Below are 13,134 nucleotides of genomic sequence, written 5' to 3'. Positions count from 1 at the left end.
ACGTATATTCCTTTTGTTCCTCACAATTCGGTTTTTCTATAATAAATCTAAAAATATACATATGTTAAATTATAGTATTCTAATATTTTTACAAATCTATAAAAAATATTTCTATATTTTTAAATTTATTTTTTTCTATTAATAAAAAAAAAGAAACATTAATTTGTATTTTAATATATGTATATTTTATAATAATGATTATAAATTAAAGCTTAACATTAAGCAAATCTATATATTATTTTTATTTTATATATAATTTTTGAAGATATTTTTATATACGAATTGTAATGTGTTTGATACGTATAATTAAATTAATTTCTTCTAATCTAAAGATTTATAGATAGCTGAAATTTCCAAAATAATAGATTTTTCCAATTGCAAAGCGTTAATGACTATCAATAACTGATTTTTCTTGTTAATATTTTAAGTACAAATAATTATTCAAATAAAATTATTCAAATATACAAATAAGATATTTCTTAGCTTGATTCTTATTGATTTAATCGAATAATATTAATTTCATTAAATAAATAATTTTTTGATAGAAATTCTTCGTGATTTAGATAATTATTAAGTTAAAATTATTAAGCGTAATTAAATATTGAAATTTTGAAACAATTATAAATACGAGCATTATGTTGATTACTTTAGAGATACATACGTACCCATTGAAAAAGACATGTAGTTGCCTGTTACTACAAAATTACCTATTTTCAATTGATTTCTATTATTATATATTATAGTATTATAATTATAGAATCATATTCATTTTGTGTATGGTACAAAGAAATTAAATAAAAATATTAATAACATAATATAACTGTTAAACATACATATTTAGTGTTTGTAAACATAACCTTTTAATTTTATTAACCACATATCCAATAAAAAGTATTTTGAATACTTAAATATAAAAACATATGTACTTTATATGTATATACATTCAATAATTCTTGTTATATTATTATTATCTCAATTATAAACAACACGTACTATGGGACGTAGTCGTTCACCTTCTCCAGGAAGAAGAAGAGATCGATCTCGAGATCGAGATCGGGAACGCGAACGAGATAGAGATAGAAGAAGAAGACATTCTCGTGAAAGAAGACGAAGGTATTTTTCTATAACTTATTATAGATTCAAATTATGTAAAAAATTAAATGATAATATAAATTTGAAATCATTTAGATCTGTTGAACGGGATCGAGTAAAATCGAGAGAAAGAGAAAGGGATCGTGACCGTGAACGAGATAGGCACAGACGTTCATATAGTAGATCTAGATCAAGAGAAAGAGATAGGCCTAAACCCAAATTAAAACCTACAACAGAACGTCCTGTTATTACAGGTATATAGATTTAATATTAAAAAAATTTGAATTTGAAAAGATCTAATTTTTTAAATAAATATTTTACAGAAGCTGATCTTCAAGGAAAAACACCAGAAGAACAAGAAATGATGAGAATAATGGGTTTTTGTGGTTTTGATACTACTAAGGGCAAAAAAGTTGAAGGAAATGATGTGGGAGCTGTACATGTTATTCTTAAAAGAAAGTATAGACAATACATGAACAGAAAAGGAGGATTCAATAGACCATTGGATTTTGTAGCATAAATTTTATAAATATGACAATTCCATAAACAATACAATTTCAAATTCTTTACAATTCGTACGAGTTCCATTGTTTAGTGAGCCTGATTAGAACAATAGGATGTGCAAATGGTACAGAAAATAATTCATATAAGTAAACATAATATATCATACAGAAAAAAGTGAATCTAAAAACAAAATATGTTTAATTTTTGTTTCTTTTTTTTTTTTTATATATATCTTTTAACCCAAATTTTAAATAAGAATATTTCAATCTTCTGTTCTACATCGTTTTTTTGAAGGTATTGTATTATCGTCGTTGTCGCTGATATCATCTGTATTTGAAATAGGATTTTCATTTTCAGAGTTTTCTGGACTTGATGAAGCAAGCTAAATTGAAAATTAAAAATATTTTAGAATATTTTTAAAAAAATTAATATATTATATATTCTTTGTTAACTGATATTACCAAACTTGTATCCATTTTTTCAAGTCCTTCTACCAATTCTGGATTTTTTATTCTAAAATCTCTAGTTATGCTGTGTTTCATGTAATTTTCTAATGGTATCTAATCATATAAACCATTGAATTCATATGAATACAAAGTGAATGAATGAATAAACTATTTAATACTTTGATTTAATACTTACACCCGTTCTTTTGCCAAGTAATAATATTTCTTTATTAAATTGTTCAATTTCATATACTACGCGAGGTATTATTTTAGTTTCTTTTAAAATTTTATTTCTTTGTGCATAAGAGTCAAATTTTGATTGTAATTTATTTTGATTTTCCTGATTTTTTTTGACAAAAATAAATATACTATTAATAATACTATTAATATTATTGATAAAAAATTTATAAAGTAAAAAACAAAAACAAAAACATACCTCTACATATGTTACTAAATTATAAAAAGTAGATTTTAATGGTTTACCAGCTAATTGTACCAGTTGAATGAATCTATAATTATTATACAATAAGAAACTCAATTTCAATAATATATAAATTCTTACTTATGTAAAATAATATATATGCAGTACATACTTAACTGCTTGGAATGCTGCATTTTGAATATTTGATTTTGTGTAAAAATATTTTGTAAGGTTTCCAAGTAAATGATACAAATACTGCAAATTTTTAAAAGTATTATCAATACATGAACTTGATTCAATTGATATATTGGCTAATGTTTGAAGTACTTGAGCAAGATAGGATAATTGTTTACATAAATTTCGTTCCTTTTCTTTTAAATTATTATTCACTGTTAAAATAATTTTTAAATTAAAGTAATTTTATATTTTGCTGTAAAATTTTTATTTGATATTTCAAATTTATACTTACATACTTCATCAATTGTTCCAGGTGCTCGAATTATGATGTCTTCTGCTTTTAATCGCATCAACAACCATGAAGCATTATCCAACTTTTGTTTAATGTGACTATTTAATATAGTATAAATTTGTAATATAGTATCTTCGCGTATAATTTTATATATTCTATTCATTATTAACTCAGTCTATATTTGATAAAAATAAAAATCAGTGTGAAACATAAAAAAATTTTGAATATTGTAAAATAAAAAATATTACTTACACCATCAATACTTCCAACTTTTTCACATAATTCCATACAAATTTCATTTATCGTTTCTCCATACTCTTGTGTATGTTCTTCTAAATGTAAAAAAAATTGCAAGATTGCAGGAACAACAGAACTTTGAATATTTTCTATTTGAATCATTTTTTTTACACATTTTAACATCTTTTATGAAAAAAAAAATATATATAGAAATAAAAAATTATACTTAAAAAATAATTTCTTTTTCTAATTAATTGAAAATTAATTTTTTATAGTTATAATAATTTTTATATTTTAATATATTCCTATAGAAATGAAATCATTTTTATGAAAGACAATACACCAACCTTATCAGAATTATAATTTTCAAAATTAATTTTATACATGTATTGTTCCATTATTTCTAATAATAAACATGATACTTTCTTCTTCTCATCTTCATTCATATCTTCTGTAAGAAACTTTTCCAAATGTTCTTTTAATGAAAAAATAATTTCTTCTAATTGAAAATTAATATCTTTAGATATTGAATCTTTCTTAGATTGTATTTCAACTGTAAAATATAAATAAAATTATACAAAAAATTATCAATAAATTACATTATCATAAAATAAATTATTATTTAAATACATACAAATTGAATTGAGAAATGTTTGTAACTCGAATGATAATAATGTACATACACAATAAGAGATTTCTTTGAAACATTGCAAAGCTAGTATAGTTACTTGTGCATCATTTGTAAGAGCATCAATTATATTTTGTATGAAATGTTTATAAAGCAATCTAAACAATAAAAATATTTTCATTATTATTAATTAATATAAAAAAATGAAATTCAAAATATTTAATATTAAACATTATCTTTTTGTTTTAAACTTACTTTCCAATATCAATATATGTATTTAGATATCGATGATTTTGCGATTGAGAAATGTCTTTTATAGATAGTTTTATCCGTTGTAAAAGTTGTTCACATATTTGTAATATATAATAACAAAAATTATGATTTTTTCGAAGTATATCATCATTTTGAGTTGATTGTCTGTTTATGAATTATTGCAATTAAATTTACTGTACTATACATTCTAAAAATTTCCACAATTCAATGATAATAATTCAATAATTAACAATTTTAGATGCAATAATAATTTAAATATCATAATTATATTTTTATAATATTATTCGACTTTTATTTTATTAAAGATAACATTTGAATAAAAAAATATTTCTGATATTGGAATTTTACATAAAAATATTTCTGTAATAATTTAAAACCGTGGAAATGTTTAGAATGATTTAATAATATTATGTTAATAATATTCACTCAATTATTATACTTACGAAAATAAAAGTAACAAACTTTGACGGATCACATCTAAATCCATAATAGTATTTGGAATTTTTATATTATTTGATTTAATAGATTTTTTAGTTGTATTATTGACATCTTTATCCTTCTTATTTTTACCATTATCAATTTTTTTCATTTTTGTAGATTGCTAAAAAATTTATGTAATTTTAATACATTTTAATATATAATAGTATTTATATATATTTAATATATATAATATAATATAAATAAAATGTAATAATGAAATATATTAATCATTTTACCATTTTAATAAAATCTACCAAACGTGTATATGCTTTAAATAAATCATTGATATTATCCAAGACTTTATCATTCCCTTTTGACCATTCACCAATTCTAAATGCTATTAAAGCTTCACAAATCTCAATAGCCATGCTAAGGTTTTTTAGTTTTACCTGTGATTTTGATTCTCCATGAAAAAAATCAGTTCTATGTTCCTAAAATAATATTTATTTTTATATTAACATTAATATATATTACATATTAATATAATATATTAATACATAACATATTAATATATTAACATATTTTGTTATATTGAAATTTTAATTACCAAATTTAAATGTTCTAATTCTATAATTGCCATTTTTTTACATAATGATTCCAAAATATTATATATTTTTTCAAAAATACTTGAATTCTTTGTAATTGTATTAATATATATTTTTTGTAATGCAAATATCAATTGAGCAATAGGTTCTTGCATAACTATATCAATACCATGAATATCTGTACATAATTCTAATTTCACAGGAGGTAAGATATTATCATGAAGATAAAGATTCAAATGTGAAAAAAGCATATCTAATATAATTTCTACTATTTCAGGATTTTTGATTGCACTATTATATAAACCTAAAAATATAATATTATTTATGAAAATAAGAAGTTTTTCATTGATCATTTAAATAAATCTTTTTTACCTTCATATAAATGTAATCTAACTTCAAATTCGTAAGTAAAACTTTTTTTTAATATATCCAATATTTCATAACATAAAGTTTTACCATATTCTGTAAGTGATTTTTCTGGTTGTGAATTATATTCCAAAGTCACCTAAATTGTAGAATTAAAAATGATTATATTTTTATTATTAAAATCAATAAATTAATAATCTTATTTTCATTTAAAATTTTTAGATATACATACTTGAGTTAATGTTGATCTAGAATTAGAACTACTTGTGTAATCGAAAGAATTAAGTTGACTCAATCTAAAATTATATTGAGAATGCATTTTTTTATATTTTAACATCTCAATAAATCCTGTAACTGCCATTTGTCGCTTTGATGTGCCTTTTCTGTAAAGAGCTTTTCTTAAAGTTAATAAAAGATTTTCTCGTACATTAGGTGAAATAGGTATTAATGGAAAAATAGCATATAAAACTTGAGTAGCAACTATAGGTTGTAAAAGTAACAATCGTTCAAGAATGATCATAATCATAGTTTGATGCTCCAAAACAATCATTGACAATTCACGACACATATATTTTAAACAATCTAGAAAATATTTCTTTTTATTACGATAATAAATAATATTTGATGCAGTTTTATTATATACAAATACAAATATTGTTGTATTTTGTAATAACTTTCTACCTGTATAGTGTACTGTTGGCATATTTCCTGCTACTATTTTATTAATTAATTCTTGTAATACAATAGGAATTGTTTCATGACGTTTTTTAATTATTTCTCGTATTATTTCAGATCCTATACACCACATAGCTGTTGCATTATTTTTTGATTTTTGATCAGCACCCATTAGTGTAAAAGCTAAATTAGTAAGTCCCTTTAATATTAAATGACGTTCTTTATTGCTATAAAATAATTAAATGATTATAATTAATATTAGAAGTATAAAAAAATATATATATATAATTTAAAATATAAAAAAAAATATTGATTAATAATATTAATTAAATAACATTAAATTGAATTGACCTGCTATCAATCACTTGTTGAATAATGTCAAGTATATTGCAAGGAGAAGGTAAAAGTTGCCTTAACCATGCACTATTTTGTCGCTTTTCTTTCTCAAAAGTATTGTGGACAATAGCCAATCTTAATATTTCAAAAATCTATCAAACATATTGTTTTTTTTACATTAAAATAGATTAGAATAAAATTCTTAATTATATGTTAAAAATTATGATACCTGATCTTCATATATATCAGAAACTGACATTAAAACACAAAGTATAAATGATTGTAATATATATTCTGGAGCATAAGACACATGTTTAAGGAAACGAATAAAATCTTTCATATTTTCATGATTTAATTGTGTAGCTTGATATATATGATATAAAACAGTGCTTTCAATGTCTTGTATCTCTTTCAAATTAATTATATCTGCAAATATATATATTTAGAAAAGAATAGTAATAAAAATATTATATAATAAATATATGAATTTAATTATTTTTGTTTACATACCTATACTTTCAAAATTATCTACATTGTCACCTAAATTGGCTCTAGAATAATACAAATTAAAATATTTAGATAAGGCACTCAAAAGTTTTTGATTATCTTGATTTGTGCATAATTTTAATGTTTGATATGTGAAAGAAGGTACTTGATCCAGAGGAAGATTTGGAAGAGCAGAACATAATGTTTTCAAAACTTCATTACGACTTATCTTATCTAATGCCATATCCCTTTACATAAAAAAAATTTAGATAATTTTTAAATTTTTAAAATTTTATACATATATATATACAAATTTTATAAAGTTTAATGATAAAAAAATCATATACCCAAACATTTTTGCCAAAGATGGTAAAAGATTAACATTCCAATCATAATTACATATATTTTTAACAATTAATGTTTTATATTCAATTCCTGACACTTCAGTATCTGCATGAACAATATATTTTTCATTTTCCAATGTTTCAAATAAAGCAGGTAATATATCTTTCCAACTGTAAAAAAAAAGATAGTGTTAAAAAATATATCAAAAAGGATCAAGAAAAGAATAATAAAAAAATATAAATTGTTTTACCTCTGCAATTCATCAGCATTATTGCAAATATTTTTAACACAAAACTCGACCAATTTGACAAGATGTTGTTTCGAATATCTTGGAAAATCAGCAATTATCCAATTAATTATCGTATTTGCTTGTCCTGTAGATAAATTAGCTTTTCCCAAACTCTTTAATATATATTCGATAAGTTTTCGTTGTTTTAATTGACTCTCATCAGAATCACAAAATGCTTGGAAAAGATCATCTAATATTTTCGTAGCATCCAATTGACAAATAATGTTTTCTATTAGTTGTATAAGCTGTTGAAATTATTTTTTAAGCTCGAATATTCTCATTTTGTTTAAAATATAATTTTTATAATTACCTCTTCTTTATTTAAATCTTTAACAAATGCGCGCAATTTTAATTGATCATCTCGTAAATTTTTAAAACGATGATACATATTTCGATATTTTTATTTGGATTCACTTTATGTTTTTATTTATTTTCTGTTTCTAATATTGTTTAAAATAATTTAAACAATATTTAATTTTTTTCTTTTTTATTTAATTAAAAGACTACACTATTTTTTCTTTTCGTATATACAAATGCATATGCATTCATAAACTTATTTTAAGTTTATCGAATCTCTTAGATGCCGCATCTCTAGATGTCGTTTCAAACAAACATCACAGAATTATTTGATGATAAAAAAGCAAAAAAAGGCGGGAAACAATTAAGAATTTTCTATAATTATTAAAAATTAATAATTTTCAATGAGTAATATATTTAAAAATTTTATTTAACAATTTTATTTAACAATTTTAACAATTATTTAATGTTAATAATATATATATATACACACAGAATATAAATACTATAATATATATATACAAGTTTTAAAGTTCTTTGAATTTGATTTTTAAATATGTCGTAATTCTTTGTTAAAGTATTTGAGAAAAATTGTTTTAATATATATTATGCAAAAAATATGAAGATGATGTATATTTATATCATATTTTTATTTATCATTATAAAATAATGATAAAAAATTTCATCTGAAATAAATAAAATATTTTCAAAGCAAAAATATTAATTATTAATAATATATATGTTATTATTTACAATAAAAATATTATACCAATAAAAATTTTAGCAAGAAAGTAAAAGTGTAAAATCGTTTTTTTCTGTGACAGTAATCAGACTCGACGAATTTGGATTTTTAGTCCAAGGTCGGAGGAGATAAATTAACGATATTATTGAAAGGGAGAACAAAAAAAAAAAAAAGAGAATCGGGTGTGGCAAAGGAAAGCACACAAACGGTTACATGTTCTTATGGCGAAAGTATTTTTTGGTACTCGTTCGAAACACGCCCTTGTACCCCACCTGATTTCAGTTGGTTCGACTATATAAGATTTCGGCTACGAAAGGATCAGCACACATTTGCTCTCATACATTGTTGAAGAATCGATCAAAATCTGCCTGACTCACAATGTTCTCAAAGGTAAGCGATGTAAAATATATACTATAGTTTTAATAAATAATGTTGAATCTTATTTTATATGTTTCTGTAAAATGTATATACATATATTATGAAATATATAAAATATATATGTATCATATATATATTTAAAAATAAGAAAAGAAAATAGAGAAAAAAAATTGTATGAAACTATAATAGTCTTAAATATAATAGTTTCGTTTCTTTTTCTCAGATCATAGTACTCGCTTGTGCTCTGGCAATGTGCAATGCAGGAGTATTACTGCCAGAAGCAACTGGACAATATTCTTTGACAACTGCGGCTTTAACATCAACATCTGACAATATACTTCGTAGCACAGGAAATTTGGCACAAATTGCGACTCAGTCAAAAACAATCTCCACACCATTTTCTAGCACTAGCAAATCTGATATTCGTGTAACAAATCCAGCGATTTATGCGCATGCTGCTCCAATAGCATACGCGGCAACGCATGCAGCACCCCTGGCAGCACCATTAGCTGCTGCTGCTCAACCAAGCACGCTTCTTGGTGTCGCTTACTCCCCGGCAGTAGCTGTTTCACACATGGCCTACACCAGTCCCATCGGTGTCTCTTACGCATGGTAACCGTTCGTTCCCCCGAATTTCTTAGATCGTTAATGCCAATTTTTTAATACGACAATTCGATTCTTCTACTTATCATTATGATTTATACGGTATATTTTTACTCTATTTTTATTTATTAAATACAATACACATTGAAGTGTGATAGTCTTATTTTTCTTTCCTTTTTTTTTTTCAAACATCCTAAAATTCCAAATGTTTGCTAATGTGTCAATTCAGTAGGCTCAGTATAGAATAACGATTGTACATTTATTGAATAATCGATTATTATTACATTCTGTGACAAAGAAGATCGTTTGAATTGTAACGACGATTCCGATTCGATACAAACGTTCGAATGCATCTCATGGTCGATAATGGTAAAAACATCGAGTTTCAATCGAATTATCGCTCTCGTAATACAAATTCAAGCGTAGACCTTAGAGGACCTTGACGGCTCCTATCCCATTCAAGGCTATACCATTAAGTCCTAGAGGGGCGGCCGCTAAACCGGTAGTGATAGCAGCGGGTGCAGCTGCGATTGCGGTTGTCAATCCAGGCGTGAGAAGTGTCGTAGGAGCGGCAACAGCAGCTGTAGCCACTGGAGCTGAAAATCAAAAATTTGCAAAATCCGCTTGTAATCGAAATTCAACAATTTTAACAATTAAATCAAAGAAGAAAAAAAATTGAATTTATATATCTGTTCGTTAAATTAAGATTAGCACGCACGAGATATGTACAAAATATTATTCGTACGTCAAAGCATGGTATGTCTAACGATAATAAGAAAGAAATGAAAATTGAAAAGAAAAGATGAAATGAATAAAGGGATTGAAGCAATCGATATAGTAGAAAATGGAACGTGAGAAAAGCGGACTAACGAAACTATCCATACTAATGCATGAAGAAAATGTATTCATGACGTTATCGATTCGATTCATTGTGTGACATTTGATTAGAAACATTAAAAAAAAATGATGTAAAGATGTAGCGATACATCGATATTTTATCCAGCAATATATATATATATATATATAGGTTAAGTTAGGATATTAAAGAAAATAAATTGGCACCCCTGGTAATCAGGTACCTGCAATAGCGGTATTTGCGACCGCAACTACGGGGGCGGGTACAGCAGTGGCCGTCACGATTCCAGGATTGTTAACGCGCACGTCCGCTTTCCTGACGCTACTGAACGGCGTGTCTATGCTCTTCGCATAGGCCGATATGGCACCTAAATTACCGATACCCCGTATCACATTGGAGGTGGACGTTGCGATAGTCGGTACCGCGAGCGTGGCTGTAGACAATGGAAGGGTTGCCGCCGCTGCTGCTGGCTGGACTGCAACCGCTGCAGGCGCGGCTGCGAGCAAACTGCCTCCAATTACGCCAGCTTGCCCAACCGCCAGCAAACAACCGCAGATAACCAAAAACTGAAAAGAAGAAAAAATTTTTTTTCAACATTCTCCCTCCCTCTTTGTTCGCTTTCTCTCCCCTCCTTCTTTTTCAACGATGATGATTTTATTCAACGGGAGAAATTTTCGTTTCAATCGTGATAAGTAATTATAATATATATCTTATTTACACTTTTACTTACTCTAAACATGATGACGATAGGTAGCGCCTGCTTTCTTCACCGTTTGGAAGCGACAAACTAATTGAATGCATCTAATAAATCTGTCAGTCTATTTATACGCAAGCTCTTGTAAGTTAGATAGTTGACTTGAACCATTTTTTCTCCGAAAACTTGGTATCAAGTGTCGACCAAAGACAGGTATATTGTATAGCAAATACTTGTAACGAGCCGACACATTGCATCACATATATATATATATACATATAGCTAGAACAAATTTGATATCGCAAAAATTTATTAACAGGTTGCAGATCTGGTGCACTCTGGTTTTCTCGAAAGGAGATGTACATTTTGTTTGAAGGACATGTAAAAAGAATTGAAATTGAAAAAGCAAAGCAATATCGAATACGAAGAATAATGGAACCAAAAAATGATCAAATAGGCTGAATTTCGTATCATTTAAATGTATATTACAACATCCACGTGTAAATGTATACCAACGATTGAAAAGTAAAAGAAACAGATAGATATTCTGCAATTACTCAATATCGGTATATCTCATATTGCAACCAATATGCCTCGGTATTCAGGTATACTAGAATTACAGTTTAGCCATCGTGTAAAGAATTGTAGAATCATATATTTGATAGATATATATATATATTTACAAAGATATAATAAAATATTAATAAATTCTTGAAAAAATTTTTAAATAATCATGGATTGATTCATGGATTGATATAAGTATGTGAATAAATTGTTTTGAGATTATAAAGTTGTTATTTGTTTGCAAATAATAATTTGAGAAAATTAGAAAAAACTTTTTTCGAATAATCAAAAATGACAAAAAAAGACGGGGAGGAGGGAAGAAACCAATAAGAGAGGGAAAGAATGAATACAAGTTACCAAGTGAACGGGAACGTAATCGGACTATCTTTGTTGGTTACAGTTATTATGCAATTGACATTGGCAAAGTGTAACAGTATGAACACAGCCAACAACTAAGATTTCATAAGTATCGCCGGAGGCGAAGAAGCGTTCATATATGTTATAATTGCTGTAAGCTAACGTCATCAAAATGCTTTCTTCATTCTTGTTTCTTTAAAGATTTCTTTAGAAATTATTAAATTATTTGATTCTTTTTATTTAAAATTTCTGATAGATAAATGATTGAAATTAATAAATATCATGTATTTTCATCAAACATAAATATAATAATATACATAAATGTAATATTCAAAGATATGGGATATAAGGAAACATAATTAATCGTTTCAATAGATTCATTATTAAAAAACTTTCGATATAATAGATTTCATTTATTTATTATTTTTCTATAAAATAAAATATAATACATCGATATGTTTCTACATTTTATTCTGAATAATATCTTATTAATAGCACAAACTTATAATTCATTGATTGGTTGTATTAGAATAACATTCTAAATAATTTCTATAATAGATCATTATACCCGTTATATATATGTATAAATTTGATTGTACGTAAAGTAAAGAATCATTTAGCGATTCTCTATCTTATGATGTAGCTGTAGGAATGTCGGAAAAAAAAAATATGCCAAAATCATTAGTAACTGCGCTATATAATACGTTAATATAATAAATTAATTAATATTATAGCTTCTTAAATTAAAATGTAATTAATAATAAAAATATTTTTACAAATGTCTAAGCGATCATGATTCATAAATATAATCACTTAATTATACCATAATTTTTAAAATATTCATAATTTTTAATATATCGCGCGTTATTATTTAATTTAATTAATTTTTTTAGATTAGTTTTTGAACTATAATCAATTTTTTTTTCATAAATATAAAAAATAATACATAAACATACATGATATATATATAAAGAAAAAGCTGATATATATATATACATATATATATATATATATATATATATATATACATATATATATATATATATATATA

General features: G+C 24.9%; 4 protein-coding genes and 1 long non-coding RNA gene across 7 annotated transcripts; 3 read left to right on the top strand and 2 right to left on the bottom strand.

Annotated features, from left to right (window-relative positions):
* Positions 1-649: 649 nt before the first annotated feature.
* On the top strand, positions 650-3,081 carry LOC726720 (U4/U6.U5 small nuclear ribonucleoprotein 27 kDa protein). 2 transcript variants are annotated; one of them, XR_003306132.1, is made up of 4 exons: positions 650-1,113; positions 1,189-1,346; positions 1,416-1,720; positions 2,954-3,081. XR_003306132.1 is itself a non-coding variant. In XM_016916678.2 (3 exons), the coding sequence occupies exons 1-3, from the start codon at positions 995-997 to the stop codon at positions 1,610-1,612; spliced, it is 474 nt and encodes a 157-aa protein (XP_016772167.1). In that variant the 5' UTR covers positions 650-994; the 3' UTR covers positions 1,613-1,797. The 2 variants fall into 2 exon arrangements, 1 of the variants encoding a protein (XP_016772167.1); XM_016916678.2 differs by lacking the exon at positions 2,954-3,081 and having other exon boundaries at positions 1,416-1,797.
* Positions 1,595-7,980, bottom strand: LOC726651 (Fanconi anemia group I protein). The gene is made up of 22 exons (XM_016916679.2): positions 7,903-7,980; positions 7,554-7,837; positions 7,306-7,473; positions 6,983-7,206; positions 6,702-6,898; positions 6,488-6,624; positions 6,143-6,363; positions 5,694-6,043; positions 5,468-5,600; positions 5,098-5,399; positions 4,787-4,981; positions 4,514-4,671; positions 4,053-4,214; positions 3,804-3,955; positions 3,517-3,722; positions 3,185-3,352; positions 2,933-3,107; positions 2,636-2,852; positions 2,479-2,551; positions 2,239-2,382; positions 2,058-2,156; positions 1,595-1,978 (listed from the first exon to the last, which is right to left on the bottom strand). Exons 1-22 carry the CDS (start codon positions 7,978-7,980, stop codon positions 1,859-1,861), a joined length of 3,963 nt encoding a protein of 1,320 aa, XP_016772168.2. The 3' UTR covers positions 1,595-1,858.
* Positions 7,981-8,804: 824 nt separating this feature from the next.
* Positions 8,805-9,765, top strand: CPF1 (cuticular protein CPF1). Its single transcript, NM_001270831.1, is given in 2 exon segments — positions 8,805-9,021; positions 9,233-9,765. Coding segments are annotated over 2 exon segments (405 nt in total). The 5' UTR covers positions 8,805-9,009; the 3' UTR covers positions 9,626-9,765.
* Positions 9,766-9,853: 88 nt separating this feature from the next.
* CPF2 (cuticular protein CPF2) lies at positions 9,854-11,265 on the bottom strand. 2 transcript variants are annotated; one of them, NM_001270832.1, is made up of 3 exons: positions 11,199-11,265; positions 10,692-11,034; positions 9,854-10,208 (listed from the first exon to the last, which is right to left on the bottom strand). In NM_001270832.1, exons 1-3 carry the CDS (start codon positions 11,205-11,207, stop codon positions 10,042-10,044), a joined length of 519 nt encoding a protein of 172 aa, NP_001257761.1. In that variant the 5' UTR covers positions 11,208-11,265; the 3' UTR covers positions 9,854-10,041. The 2 variants fall into 2 exon arrangements, with proteins under 2 accessions (NP_001257761.1, NP_001257762.1); NM_001270833.1 differs by having other exon boundaries at positions 10,851-11,034.
* LOC113219266 lies at positions 11,250-12,753 on the top strand. Its single transcript, XR_003306155.1, has 2 exons — positions 11,250-11,375; positions 11,482-12,753. It is a non-coding gene; the product is annotated as an uncharacterized LOC113219266 (long non-coding RNA).
* The last annotated feature ends 381 nt before the right edge of the window (positions 12,754-13,134 follow it).

The sequence above is a fragment of the Apis mellifera genome, linkage group LG15, assembly GCF_003254395.2.
Source record: "Apis mellifera strain DH4 linkage group LG15, Amel_HAv3.1, whole genome shotgun sequence".
NCBI lineage: Eukaryota > Metazoa > Arthropoda > Insecta > Hymenoptera > Apidae > Apis > Apis mellifera.
The sequence above is the reverse complement of the archived record's forward strand: the minus strand, read 5'-3'. Positions and strand labels throughout refer to the sequence as shown.